The sequence below is a fragment of the Phalaenopsis equestris genome, unplaced genomic scaffold (genome assembly GCF_001263595.1).
Source record: "Phalaenopsis equestris unplaced genomic scaffold, ASM126359v1 Scaffold001366, whole genome shotgun sequence".
Classification (NCBI taxonomy): Eukaryota; Viridiplantae; Streptophyta; class Magnoliopsida; order Asparagales; family Orchidaceae; genus Phalaenopsis; species Phalaenopsis equestris.
Window position 1 is genome coordinate 345,417 of NW_018165805.1, and position 16,091 is coordinate 361,507.

The 16,091-nt window shown below is 32.6% G+C and overlaps 1 protein-coding gene across 1 annotated transcript in view; it reads right to left on the reverse strand.

Moving 5' to 3' along the window:
- The window catches only part of LOC110034165, a 20,545-nt gene extending 7,519 nt beyond the window's left edge, over window positions 1-13,026 (reverse strand). The window contains exons 1-2 of the mRNA XM_020738455.1: window positions 12,865-13,026; window positions 12,537-12,650 (exon numbers count right to left, since the gene is read on the reverse strand). Of these exons, the coding sequence (XP_020594114.1) occupies window positions 12,537-12,650; window positions 12,865-12,949 (199 nt within the window). The 5' untranslated portion in view covers window positions 12,950-13,026. The remainder of the gene's footprint in view (window positions 1-12,536; window positions 12,651-12,864) is intronic.
- Window positions 13,027-16,091: the final 3,065 nt, after the last annotated feature.

Sequence of the window (16,091 nt, forward strand, 5' to 3'; positions counted from 1 at the left end):
TAAAAAATTTTATATTTATCTGTGTGTGTGTGTGTGTGTGCCACGACACACTTTTCATTTTATTTTTGCATTTGTTTATGTTGATATGTTCTTTTATGCTGGTTAATAGCTTCACCTCTTCTATGGTGGATAACAGTGGAGCAGTTTGGACGGCCACGTAAATTTGTTGTCAGCAATCGCTGGATCTACACTTGGGTAAGTTTACTTTTTATATTTCCTTATTTTTTGGACTGATCGATTCTATTTTTTAAAATGCAGAAGAATGAGTTCCAGACATTCCGGGAAGTCCGAGAAAGTGATGTGTCGTTGTGGACTACCGTCGTTGCTATTAACGTCACATTATTAACGTCTCACCAGACACATAGCTACGGGAGACAATTTTACAGGTGCCTGCGGTGGGGACAAAGACCTGAAGACGGTAAATTCTTCAGGTGGACGGACAATACAACTGTTTCTACGATATCCCAATTGGACACAGGTCCTAGGAGTTCGACAGTACCACAACAGGAGACCACCGCATATGGTTCGAGTTCTTCCGTGTACACCGCACCCCATCAAGACACGCTTGCTCGGGGATTTGAGATAGCAGAAACGGGCAACATTCGTCATGATGTGACTTTACATGTTAAACTCAATATTGTCATATTTTTCCTTGTAATTTTAACATGTTATTTCTTCTTTTTTTTGGGTTCTTTCTATAATCCATATTAGAGTTTCATAAATGTGTAATGAACTTTCATATATATCACTATGTTTGTTTGATGTAATCACAACTTTTTTGAGTTATATAAATATTATTAAATTTTTTTGCATTTTCATTTCTAGACATTTGAGAAAATAACATTTTGCTACACAGATTATTTATTCAACTCAAAAAATTTACAAATAAGTTGTTTACAAAACGCACTAACCAAACAGCTAAACTGTTTATTCAGAACAGGGGCAAAATGGTCAATTTTTCACAATCAGCTGTTTTCCAGACGCGTTAACCAAACAGCCAAACAACTTATCCGGATCAGCTGGTCATCAGCAGATTATCAGGATAAACTGCTTATCAGCAGAAGTTGGATAAGCTGCAGCTGCCCCAAACAGACCCTAAATCTATAAATATTACTCAAATTATGTGGTCGAAGTCTCTCATAAAAAAACATATTATTTATGCAAACAAATTCCCTTCTTCCAATTAATATATAAGTTTATTTGTGAATCACCAACTTCAATTTTTCAAACAAATTAAGTGTGTTTTTTATTTCTTAAGTATGACTTTAATATTCTAAGATTTTATGCTACTATGAACTCAAGTATAACTTGGGTCATTGTACTTCTATCTCTTAATTCATAAGCTACCATGAACGGTATCAAAGCAAATTCCACAATAGCATGCATGCCAATTTAAATTATCAACAATAAAGACCTTTTCTTAGTGGAGGTATAGATTATAGTAGTTCAATCATATTTTTTTCCAAAAAAAATTTTTAATCCATCTTCTAATCCAAATTGATAACCTTATGCACAAAATGCATTTATAATGTAATCATTGATAATTATTTTAATAACAATCACACAGTTGCGAACAATTTTCAACTAAACCACTTAATCTTTTGACTTGCAATAAACACTATAACAAACCAATTCATATTGCTAACCTTTCCAGCATATAAAAAAAAACCTTCCTCAATATCCCTAAATTTTGATTTTTCTTTTTATTTTTTTATAAAAAAGGAATATTCAGTTTTTTTAATACATTATACCAGCCAATTAATTTATTTTTTTATTCAAAATCCTCAAATTTCATATAGCAATTCTAATATAATTACAGACTTTAGTAAACTCTTCTTTCCTGATTTTTCTTTATACCATGTCACAAAAGATTATTTCCACAAGCCAAACTAGCCCTTTGTTAAAAAATCATCAATCAAGTATTTTCAAGTTGATGTTTTTAGCATCATTCACTTAATGATTTCAATTGTCAGATTTTATAGAAATTAAAAAACTAATTGGTAATAGCGTGCAAGATTCCTACCAATAAAATGTTGATCACCTTACACCATCCCCAGAAAGTGAGTGTTCCAATCCACAACAAATTAATAGACATCGAACAAAGATTATACGCCAATTGATTTTAGTTTCTTTGATAATGTTTCCAGTGCTTATAACATTTGTTAAAGTTAAAGACAAAAAAAAAAAAAAACACAAACTATTTTACACGACTCAATTTGTTATAGCCAAATACAATACTTCCAAACAGGAAAAAACTCTCATAATCTCAGAATCTACCAAGAAATATCCAGAATTTGGCCTTTTTCTGGTTTTGCAGAAGATTATAGATAGCAATAAGCGACATATGAAAGCAGCAACCTGCTGCAAAGCTGCAGAAAATTAAGAATGCTGTAAATACGACATAAATAGGGGAATGAGCTATTTATTTATCATAAAATAGTACTCCTCACACCATTCTAGGATTTTTAGATGTGATAGAACATAGAAAGGCATTAGGAAAGTTGTGGGATCGATACCGTGAGTGGGATGATGAACGACATGTAAATATCAAGTTTTGGACAAATCAGCTGAATTTTTGGCAATAATAAAATATAACCCAATTTTCATATTCTTGGAAATCCGACCGAGTTAATTTTATAAAATTTTGTAATTTAAATAGATTGATTTGTTATATAACATTATATATGGATTACATATATATTGAAGATAAAAAATAGAAAACTGATAGTTTAATTAAAATTAATCAAGCATATGATTAAATTCCTAATCCCTCAGCACTGTATCACCAACCTTCTCCGGCACCATGCGGCCATCAATTGTAGATGAAAAGCTAGGATTTAATTCATTGTATTAAAAGCGGCATAACCCTTGCATTTTCCCCCTCCTGGGTCCTCATTTCCAATGGTCCGGAGAGTTCAACGATCGAAACACTGTAGCAAGCGCAACTGACGCACACGACAGAGAGCCAAAGGTCACAATTAGGAGTTTTGGGAAGATTTTGGTAAGAGAAACTTCATTTCTATGATATTTAGTACATGCCTTTCATTCCCTAAGAACTTCTGTGATTCACCACTAGTTGAAGCATTTTCTATAATTCTCTTATTAATGAAGCTAAGCAGAAACAGTCGCGGGACTAGTGAACAGAGTATGCTCTTCGCTGAGTCTATTTCACAGGTAATAGAGAAGGGATAAGAGATAAGGGAGGAAGGAGAAGGAAAGAAGAAAAAAATAAAAGAAACCTTTATGGAGAATTTACACAGGAAAGTCCTTTTCAGGTAAGATTTCGCAATTAAATTATGTTTAGGGTTAAATCATGATATAAGCCAAGAATTTAAAGAATGTTCTAAGTGTTTATGAAGTCCAAGTCGTTTACTCTAAGCGGCGAGCTCAATAATCATGCTTGAAATTAAGTATAATATCTTTCTCTAGGTTTTCTATATGATTTTTTATGCCGTATGAATGCATTTAGAGTTTATGTATATTAATGAATATTGGCATATGATTATCTAAATGACAGCACTAAACTGACACTAACGATATGTATGATTTGAATATTTTATTGATCTGATTAGAATATTTATGAAATTCACTTGTAGGTATTCGTACCATGTGATTTATGTATATGATTTATGATTTGCCTATAATGAATGTTTGTTACAAAAATTATAATTACAGGAAGGTCGCAATTTTTGTGATAGGTCAAGTAACATCAATGCTTGCAAGTATCACATGAAAAAGAAACGCTGAGATTCTCGAGTCCTGGAATTCAGACAGGGATGAAGTCCATGAATTTTTTGTATTAAACGGGGAAAGAAAGTATGAAATTGTTAATATAAAAGAAGACTAGTGATAACTATTATGTTGGGAATGACCTGAACTTTATCAATATTTAAGTAGCCTTCAGGCTAGGTGACATCCCAATGGCATGACATGAAATTAGTTAAAGTCTATACAATTACAACTGACTTTCCTAAGATTACCTTATATGATTATGAAATCCTAATGGATATGACTATGAATGCATAAGAATATATATATATATATATATAAGCCGAGATATATATATATATATATATATGATTGTTACAGTTGCTACTGTTTACAACATTTCATGTTCTTATTTTTCCTTACATGTTTGATATGAATTAAACAAGTTTATATTTATATTTTCCTGTTATGCATATGAGCTACATATGATCATGCACATTGCCACTTTTCTGTCTATAAAATATTTTTTAGCCCTGATTATTTAGCTCAGTTTCTAACTCACTCAATGTTATTGAATTATAGAAAGGGATAAGGAGCACCAAGGCGAGTGATCATGTATGAAATGTACAGATATTGCATTATATAATCTTTGAGTTTGTACAAATTTTTGGGAACGTACTTTTATTATTTTAGATTTAGTAACTATATATATATATATATATATATATGTTTTAGTGATATATTTTTCTACGACTCCAAGCATATGTGAGCGCAAATGAAGTATTAATTCAAATGAATCATGTACGTTTGCGACGATTGAGTTAAACTAATTATTTACCCACTAGGTCCTGATTTTACAATTCAGAATGAATGATGGTGAGAATTTGGTCTAACTAAGTTGTCCACTTCTATCACACCACGGTTAACCTTAAAAGAGGGGTCAGTCGGGTTGCAACAAATTGGTATCAAAGCAAGTTTATTGGATGAAAATGAAAAGCATAATAGAAGCATATTTTGATTCCCAACATTTCAAGACTTTTACAGCACGCATGAGCCTTCTGCTCCACTTCCTCTACACAGGAGCATGGTATGGTTTCCCATTGGCTAGGGCTCAACATCAAATCAGGTAAGAAAGATACACACGACGACTCTTAATCTCCCTCCTCTCCTTCACTATCGTTACTTCCTTCTCCATTCTCTCATCTTCCTTCTCCTTCCTCTCATCTTCCTTCTACATGAACGATCGATTAGGGCACAACCTCTGAGCGCGTTCTCTGCTTTGAATGAGGGGATGTGTGAAAGTAGCATGCAATTAGTTTCATACGAGAGTGTGCGGCTCCTCTAATCGACACATACTTATTTATTTATTTATTTATTATTATTATTATTATTATTATTTATTTATTAATTAAAAAATTTAGTTTTTACAAATTAAACGTTGTTTGATTATATTTTTCAATTCAAATAAGGATTTGTGGTATTTCTAATTTACATTTGGGATGAGTTGTAGTACATATCTAGAAAGTGCAGTAAATTCAATTACATATTGCAAGATTGGACGATCACCTTGAATTAAACTAATAAACTAATCATTCATTTATTTCTTGGCAGAGTGGGGCACAAATCATTATTTAAATGTTTTCATAAACTCTTTCTAATGTACTAAATAGCTAAATTGACCACCACATTTATCCAGCAACTGCCTTTGCCGCCATTTCTCTATTTCGCAAAGTTTAAAGTCGTAAGTGTGACTCGTCTCACATGAAGACAAGACTTGTCATCTATAATCTTCTCTACCCGCATCAACAAATTTTCACCTTCAACAGACTCTCTCCTTTGAAAAAAAGAAAGGCAATCACTTATACAAGACTAACTTTAAATATTTATTCATGTGCTCCCCCCACTACCACTAACTTGTGATTCAGAATTCTAATTATTTGGTTCATTAGAGACATCATATGAGTAAATGCATTAACAACAACACTAATATTCTGTGACACTCTAATTCTTTATATTCTCCTACTTGACTTTTCTTCTTGATAATCCATAGATTTGCAATAAAAAATATATATAATTAGCTTACAAAAATTTTTAATTTATATATTATAAATTTTATTCAATCATCATATTAGCTCCATTTGATTAGGATTAAAACATAATTCGCTCAAACATTACTTTTGTCATGAACTAGAAAGAGAGCTTGGAGTTTTCAAGGAAGTAAAAGACAGTCAAATGGTAGTGTCATACCATTTTAACCGATATAATAGTCCACAATCACATCCAAACTATAAATAGTCACTAAATTAAAATCAAATATATAAATATGTTTAATGTGTAACAATACTAGCAAAAAAAGGAAAATTAAAACAAAGTAATATTATCAAATACATATTTTTATTTGATTCCCATCTTCTATAAATATACTCTATTGTATGATATTTTAGTTCAAATGAACTTTTCTTGAAATAAATATTAAAATAAAATATTAAATTTTAGAACAAACTAGTGAATAATTATATTTTTATTGAATACTACATTTCTACGCAACTATTCTAAAATGAATGCTGAAATAAAAAATGAAAAACATTATTATTTCATTTAGTTGAAGCTTTTAAACTTTGCATTCTTTTTTCTTGACTAGAATCTTTTAAATATTTTTATTTGTATTTCATTCAGGAAGTCATCGCAAGAGCACCGTATAAAAAATTTGTGCTAATTAAGGTACAATATCTTTTATTTATTTTTTCATGCATTTTCTATTTCTAATTTCATACATGGGCATAATAGTTTCTAAGCCAGTAACATAAGAGGGTGACACCTGTGTTTACTTATATATTTAATTCATTTTTTTTTTATATATATATTCAGCATTGAATATAAAGCATGAACATAATTAATAGCATCTTATATTATTTATATGAATATATTTAATTTAAACTTTCAATAAAATTTTCGGTGCCTACAATAATTGGAACAATTCAACCATGAATCTAATTAGCTTAATAAATGCATTTATACTAATAAGAACTATATTAAATACAAGCAAAAAATGTATATAGGATTCACTTCTTCCAATGCAATACTTAGTTTGTTCCTTTGTTTAACCCTTTGTCACCACTCTTAATTGTTAAACCTTCAATTAGTATGACAAAACTTATCATCGTTCTTCAATCAAACCCTAAAATGTTTCTTCAATTAAAACTTAATCTATATATATAAGGTAGAATATTACAAAAATTTCAATTAGTACATTTTACCTTAATATCTTTTCTCCTTCCTATTGCAAGATCAATGATCTTGTTCCCATATAGCCTTTCTATCCGAAAAATTTTTCAATCATTGTTTCCTAACTTTATTCAGTAAAGTCAAATATTAATATCTAATAGAATTTTATTTAATGTAATTATTTCTAAAATAAAATTTAAAACCCAAACCTAACATGCCTTTCTTGTTCTTGATTCCATTCATTTGAAAGTTCGCATCCATGCTTTACGATTCAATGAGCTCGATTCTTCATTTGGCTACACTCAATGCTTGACTGCAAAATACATGCTCGTGTCGAATGCTCGAACACCAGCAAGTGTCTCGAACGCAACTCATGAACCACAAAATACATCGATCTCCTCGTACACAACCATCAACCAGCACGTCATTGAATTGCATGCATCAATTTGATGTCATTACCTCGCCCGTGAGTGAACATGGAACAGGAGACGTCGTCTTAGCTCGCAATCCGCAAGAGAATCCTTCCCCGCTGGTGGCTTCGATCTTCTACTCAACATGCGATTTTTAGCCTGAATGCAACGCAAAACGTGCTTGTCTAACTTACTCGCTCTCACTCGATCAAGTTCTCATTTGCAGTTGTTCTTGTTCGAAACCCTCTTCCTTCCGCCTACTAATTGGTGTAACCTCCTCATTGGTTACGTCAAAAGGATGCAACAACTATTTTAATTTATTATTATTATTATTAGACTTTTCTATTTTTAACGGTTGTTACAAAATGAGCATAAAAATTTGGGTGAATTAGGCTTTCAAAATTTTGCTAAAAAAAAAACAACCTACTTTTTCAAAGACACAAAAATAAAAATAAATGAGTAAAGCACAAGTGGAAGAAATGAGCATAAGAAAAATATTCAATCAAATACAATTTTTTTCATGACTCAAGAGAAACCTAAAAACACTCTTAGATGCACACCACAACTATGATATCCTATAAGTCCAGAACTAACTAAAAAATAACTCTTTCACTAGATGGAGAAGTCATCATACATATCACAAAACTGAAAAACTTTTCTAATCTTGTTCTAAGCAAGAAGACCACTTCTAGACATTTCCCTCGATAACACTCAAGTTATTTGTAGAAAATTAACAATAAAAGACACCACAACTATGATATCCTATAAGTCCAGAACTAACTAAAAAATAACTCTTTCACTAGATGGAGAAGTCATTATACATATCACAAAACTGAAAAACTTTTCTAATCTTGTTCTAAGCAAGAAGACCACTTCTAAACATTTCCCTCGATAACACTCAAGTTATTTGTCCGAATGATATACATATTTCCTAAACAAATTTCATTAAAATTATCTTTTTGAGTCCCTTGCAAATATGTGATTTAAACTTCAGAGCTCTCTAAAGCTTATGGGTGAACATAAACAATCGTAAACAACAATTATCAAGCAACACTTTAGTTTGGCTTGAGCCCAATCCAAAGAAAGTAATTAAGGTTGATAGGAATTGTTCAGCTCAACGACTCCTTTTACAATCCAGCAATTGAATAAAGCTCGAACAAGATAAAAACTTCCACAATCCTGCTCTTCTTCCTTTCCTTCCAAAAACATGAACCGTAAAAAGATATATTTGCTTTCCCCTTAAAGACCCCATTAAGATGAAGTCTTTTAGAGCATCAAAATAACTTGCTATCAATGATTCAGTAGTTCGTCAAAAAAAGAAGAGAAAGGGTGATGAACTTTTCTTCATTTCTCAATGTGACAATGGTGCACTGAAACCATTATATAGAAGTATACAATATTCTAGTAGCATAATGTTAACCTTTTTGGATGAGAAAGTTGGAGAATTGGTGAAGGGGCTTGTGTGAGGCTGTATGGCATTTTCTTGAGAAAACATGTAATTAGAATATTGTGGGTCTTTGAAGATCAAGGGTTGATGGATGTAGCCGGTTTTGGAGAATGTCGTGGAGGAAAGCATTGGAGTCATTGAATTTTAGAATGGGCCAATGATTTTTTAGGGCAATGTTGATGTGAATATGAATTGTGGACACTTTGGCGACTAGGCTAGAGGTTTCATTACAGTCGATGCAATGCTCTTGTTGATAGCATTAAGTGATAAGATAGACTCTGTGAAGATCAAAAGTGCTATTAAAATAGAGTTTGGTGTAAAATGTCCATTTCAAGCCTAGAATGATTTGGTTGGTTTGACGGATTAGGAGCCGAGTGTCTAGTTGTTGGAGAGCATGAAATTCAACAGCTATGATTGTCACCAATAAATGTCTTTAACTGCTTGGATATAGCTGGCAAATAATGAATATCATGGAGAAGGTTTGGTTAATACATGGGTTTAAGTGAGCTTGTTTTAGACTGAGTGAGCATTGGATGGAGTTTGTGGTCCGGCGAACTTGGGCATGAGTGTGAAGTTGAGACATGTTTTTTGGAGGAATGGGATGAGGTTGTGGAAAGGCGGACTGTAATATAGTGGATTGAGGGGAGGTTCGTGGGTGGTCAGCTTGATTTGGTAATGGAAGAACAAAGGGTTATTTTGGGGGAGATATTTATGGGGTGGGTTAAGAGCTGCTGACATGATTGACAACATTTTGTTTTGTAATGGTAACAAATTGGGGAAACAAGAGGACAACATAACAGTACATGACAACATTACTTATGTACGGGTTGTAGCGGACAATGGATATACATTGAGTGGATAGAGGAGCAATCTTCTAAGGGGAGTGAAGTTGAAGTCAAGGGTAGCAGAAACAGCCAAAAGTCTTTAAGTGAGTATATAAATATCGTTTGTGATAAAGTTGATAGAGAAAGACCATTTTAATTGTTTTAATGGGTAGCCGATTAAAAAAATAGACAATTGTTATGAGAGTATCCACCCAAAGAGAGTAAGACAAAAGCAACGTGTAGGAGAGCACAAGTGATTTTGATGATATGATGACAATTCCGCTCAACAATCCCATTTTACATGGATGTGTATGGGCAAAAGTATCGGTGAAGTATGCCTCAATTTTTTAGAATGTTTTGGAGATGAGTATTGGTGTATTCTTCTCCTCAGTTAAAGCATAGTGTTTTAATTTTAGCGTTCGCTTAAGTGTCAATCATGTGCTGAACTTCCATAAATTAGTGGAGAGTTAGAAATTTAGCAAACATTGAAAAGTCATAGGAAAAAAGAGAAAATTTGTCAATAAGGAAAATTTAGTACTTGTATCCTAGAATTGAAGTAACAGAGGAAGGTCCCATACATTTTAGTGAATGAGCAGTGATTTAGATATATGATTATTAGATAAAGTAAATAATTGGCGATTGCTCGTTCTTTCTCCTCTCAATCACAATTTTGAAAAAAGAGAATGAGAAGAAGGTTCTCCCGTCAACGAAAAAAAACTCTTTCTTTTTAAAAATAACAAGAACAATCATTTTATTTCTCTTGAGTTCATGAATTTCAAAATTTTATTTCCACGATTGCTTCTTTGGAATTTCAAACGGGAAAGATCAAATAGGAACAGTTTTTTTCGAAACCCAAAGGAGAAAAAGTAGGAAGTGGCTAGCCAATTAAAGTGAAGCTTATAATAAGCAAAAGCGTCGCTTCCCAAATGCCTCATCTGAACAGCTCTCCTGGGCCTACTGTTTCAAAAAGTGAAGTAAAAAAGAAAGAAGATTTTATTTTCTAAACTCAATTACGCTTTGTTTTCAGTAGTAGGTTCAATTGGCCCTTCCCCACTCTAGCAAGTGACAGAGAATAATGGAGCTAAAAGAAAGCGATGAAGTTCGCATTGTTTGGATATGATAGACATAATAGTGAGGTTTGGGTGGCCAAGCCTTTTGTGCCAAACTACAAAATTAGTGTCCTAACAAAGAACGACTGTAAGAGTTCACTGTTGTGGTGAAGAGCTGACAAGGTAGAGACCTCTAAAGTTGTAGCTCTAAATATGAATTCGGTCGGTTTAGTGGTCCTTCATGGAGTAGCTAGATGAATCAAAGGAGATAACCACGTTATTGCAAATATTGAATTTTTTAACATAATTAAATTTATGGGAAAGAGAGGTTGAATGAAATAGGTCAAGAAGAAGAAACCTATGACTGGGAGCGAGTAGCACTCCAATATAAGAGCAGTGTATGGGTACTTATTGATTTTTGCCAACTACCACTTGCTCAAGGCTTGAGTGAGGAGTGGCAAATTGGAGGCTATTGAGTTCGCAAATCAAGTGGGAATTTGTGTCGGATTCTGGACACTGAATGGCCAGGTTTATGGTTGATTTGATAAATTATGGTTGGTCTGATGGGTGCCTGATTATTTCATGGTCCGGTAGAGAAGATGGTGATGCTTCACTGATGAGATAAGAAATTGACGAGGGCCCCAAAATAAAGAGAGAAAAAGTGGCTATCTTGGCCACCTAAAGTAGCAAGGGCAAGTTGAGGATAGGAAGTGTTGGTGTTCTTACTGTATTCATTGACGAGATTAATTTCTTCAATGAACAAAATGGAATAGAAGTCGTCAAAATTAATTGGGGTAATCTTGGTGTGAACTGTTGTTTTGAAAGCATGATAAATGATGGGAAGGCCATAAAAAATATGGCAGTTGATATGTTCATGGCAATGTGGATGCCGATGGCGACAATGTTGTAGACTAAGGTAGATAAATAGTGTCAGGGATTGATTTTTCATGGAGATATTATGTAGTGCATTCTTTAGTTGAAGAACTCAAGATTGATTTGTATCTTGCAAATGTTTTGCTATGGTTGTGTAGATGTCAAAGAATGTGTTGAGATTGTGAAATAGAGGGTAGCGGCCATGTTTTGATCAATGAAGGTCTATTTCAAATAGAGAGGGTTTGAGAATGTAGAGCCAAGGGCATTGGAGATGAGCTTATGTGGACAAGGAGTGTTGCCATTGAAAAAGCTGGAGAAGCCATCGGCAGTGAAGATTTGAAGAATTTAGGATCTACATATTGAGTAATTGTCTTTTGAAAAAGTGTAGAGATAAGGTGTTTGATGTTGAATATGAGGGAGGGAAGTACAATGGTGTATGCGGCTGCTGTCGAGTCAAGAACACTGGAGGATGTGGATCACTCCATTTGCGAGATAGTAGATGGGTTGCCATTAGGATCATAGTAGCTTCGATACCAATAATAACCAAAGATTCAGTGGTTTATTAGAAAATGATAAGCAGAATAAGGACGGTGAAATTGTCTTCATTTCTCAATGTAATAGCAGTGACAGTGATTACATTATATAGAAATCATAGAATCTTTGAGTAGCATAGCATAACAAGTCTGTTAGCTATTAATGGTCCTGGTGAGGGGTGCTGTTATCATCCTGCAGTACAAATGAGTTAGGCAGAGCAGTGGCTGCTCTGGGAGGCAGGTTGCACAGGCTGTGGCAGAGATGGTTATGACTTCAAAACAAGCTGGACTCTAAATGATGGGTGTAACATGCACACCTTTAATTTCAACGACGGATCCAAATTCACAAAAAGAATGAAATTTTGAAACAGTATATATCCACAAAATTCATCAAATTAAGAGGAAAAAACATCATCGTCATCATAAAAGAAGCGTACAATCTCGAGCTACTGTAATGCGAAAATTACCACAATAGCATGCGGCAACAATGGCCATGTTGGAGGCATAAGCTGCGGACACGTTAACGGCTCCAAGACTCATTCTGTTCTTGGATACCAGTCCGGCTGCTGCACCTACCGCCCCTGAACGCAAAAAATCCCGATAGTAATTTCAGTGGAACAGCTGAAACTAAACAAAAAAAAAAAAAAAATTGCCAATCAATATCAGATAATTCGTACACCTAATTTAATAATAATTTTTTATAGGGCTGCGAAAGAGAGAGATCGCATGGGAACGAAGATGTTTGAAGATTGTGGACGCGAATGAATAATGAAGGGGAAAAGGTCGAAGGAGGACCTGCGATTATAGTTGGGACAATGATGCGTTCTTTCCAACCGTCGGCAGAGTGATTTCTCAGGGGCTCTCCGTCGGAATTTGTCATTGCTGTGATCGCTTTCGCCGGCTTCGGTATACGACGATGAGACGACAGGCAAGGGCTAGAGGAGAAATTATTGCCTATGGACGGTCAGCATTATTTCTGCTTTTTTTTTTTTTTCTTTTAAGGTGGGGCCACCGAAATACATCGAGACCGTAGATCAGGTGATTTACGGTCCGGATGGGACACCGCACGCAAGGTGTCCGATCCGTATGGAATAATTTTTCGGGCTAGAGGCGTGCAATTTGTTGAGCCTCAACAGCAGAAGATTTTTTTTTTTTTTTTTTTTGTTGGAAAATATGAGGATCACAAAAGGAAGAGTTAGAGACACAAATTGAACTCACAAAACTAATAAAACTCAAAATAATAATTATGAACAATTTTATAAGCAGTAATAAAACACAATATAGAAGAAAAATCAAGAACATAGAAAAAGAAAAATGCAATAAAATTTTCAAGGAGATGTAGCAACCAAAACAAACTCCTCAAGCAAATACCAACAAAAAATACAAAGAGGAGAACGACGAAGAAAGATGTCTGGGAAACTTAAAAGAATAAACACGAGAGACTAAAATAACGTACCAAAAAAATAAATAATAGGAAACTAAGGAAAATAAAAATAAACATAAAGATATGGAAAAGAGGATTTGCAGCAGTCCAACTTTCAAGCTAACAATAGTAAACATCTATAACATACAGAAAATCAAAACATATAAAATAGAGAAACTATACGTTGGAAGCTCTCCAGGAAATAAAGGTGAGCTTATAGGAAAAGATAATTAAAATTTCATCCAAAGTAAAGAATATAAATAATTATATTCCATAACTGATTAAATTTTTAATAGCGATTGGCAATCATGATAGCTTAGAAACCAAGTCTCAATAGAATACTAAAATCAAGTAGTAAATGATAAACTTACTTATGAAACAATATTAAAATTCTCTTCAAAGTATGAAATATAAATAAATATATTCAACTAGTTGCACTTTAATAGAGGTAGGCAAAAACCAAAGTTCGGTAGAAACCTAAGAACCCCAGAACATAAGCAAATGCAAACAAGCTAGAGGAGAGATTTCAATATAGTATGAAATCCCCTAAATTTAAGGAGATCACGAAGAAAATCCCCCTCATATAGGCTGCATAGTCTCCAGAAACAATTGAATCGATTAAATGTAAAGGGAGTAGGCAATAAAAGAGTTGCAGACCAGCAAAAACAAATGTCGGCTAATGATAGTTGAAAATAAAGACAGTGGACGCTAGTCGACAAACAACCAAACAAATAAAGAGTAACAATCAAAATTCCGAAGACAAAGGATGCAGTAAACAAAAAAAGAAAAATATAAGAAATCCAACCAAAATTCAAGAATATAATAATGTACTAAAATTGGTTAAAATTAAATTCCATCCAAACTTTAGAATATAAGATATTCTAAAAATAAGTTGAGCAAGCTCTAGAAGAAGAAGAAATCAGAATAGATATAAATTCTACATAAACAAATAACTATTAAAACATCCAGAGCAACATAAGAAATTAATGTATATTAGAATTAAAGCCATAAAATTTTGTAATATTATTAGAAAACTCCTTCTTCAATTTTCAATTTTGTCATTTATAAATAAGCATTCAATGAATATTATGAATAACAAAATCATTTGTTGAGTATTTATTATTAGAACTTCTAGAATTTCTTTCATTCCAAAAAAAAAAGTAGCAAAGCAAAAAGATGGCATCTTTTTTAAATTTTACAAGAAATATTATCAAAATGATATAAAACTTGAATAATATTAGAAGGAGCAATAAAAAGTCCCCATTAGGAACACACTTATTATAAGATAATGAGAGAATTGACATTTAAAAAATAGATGATTATAACTCTCAATATTATTAAAACAAAGAATACAAATAGTATTAATATTAGTACCTCTTGAAATATAAATATCAGAAGTTTTGAGACCTTTGTGAATAAATTTTCAAGAGATAAAAGCAAATTTTATGGCATAACCCTTAAACCAAATGAGATTAAACTAGTTACACAAGGAAAGGATTCAAATAAAAAAAAAGCCTAACTTATTACAAAACTTGCTTTCAGTTCTCTAAAGAAAAGAATTCCTAGAAGAAATATTGATAAAAGTAGTAGGAGCATAATTAAAAAGACCCAAATTCAATTAATTATTAGTAAGAACATCACATATTGTGGCCTAATCTAAAAGGTTAAACCAATTGAAAATAATGTTGCCAAATTCTTCTTTCAAATATAAACCATTTAATCAAAGATCATAGAAAAAAGATAAATGACTACTAGAAATAACTTTGAAATTTAAGAAAGGTGTAATTCTATTTGCCACATTTACTAAAACCTTCAAAAAAGGAGAAACTTTGTAACGGGAAATCTTCCAAAAGGATTTATAATGATTAACACCAATCCTATAATATGGAATTGAAATTATAAAAGTTCCAATTAATTTTAGTTTTACACAAAATATTAATAGTATTTTAAGAAGGAAGACTAAGGCCTCCACGATGTTTAGGTAAATTAAATCTATTCCAAGAAATAATATGAAGTTTCCTTCCTTCCTCATTACTTTGAAGGAAATTTGATATCAAAGAAGAAATTTTCATCCTTACGCCTTTAGGCAAAATTGCAGAGTGAAACTAACAATACAAATAACTCCATATTGTAAATTTAATAAGTTAAAGTTTATCATCGGAAGATAGGAGTTTTGTCTTCCAACAATCCATCCAATTATTAATTTTATTAATAAATGACAGTCATGAATGAGAAATTTGGAAGGTTTAATAGGAATACCCAGATAATTCCAAGGAAGAGGTTTAATATCAAACCAAATAAAGAGGACATATTATTCTGAGTAGTGCCATCCACCATTTTAGAAAAAAAACAACATCAGATTTAGAAGTATTAATATTAAGATTGGTGACTTTACTGAATTTTTCAAAAATTTGAGAAATAAGCTTAATAGATGAAATATCAGCTTTGTCAAATATCAAAATATCATAAGCATAAATTAAATGAGAAACTTCAGTCAAATTTTTATTCAAATTATTCTCAATTCTAACAAAAAGTGTATTTTTTATTTCATTTTTGGTCACATAGAACTAACACGTACATCACATCATGGCCCGACACA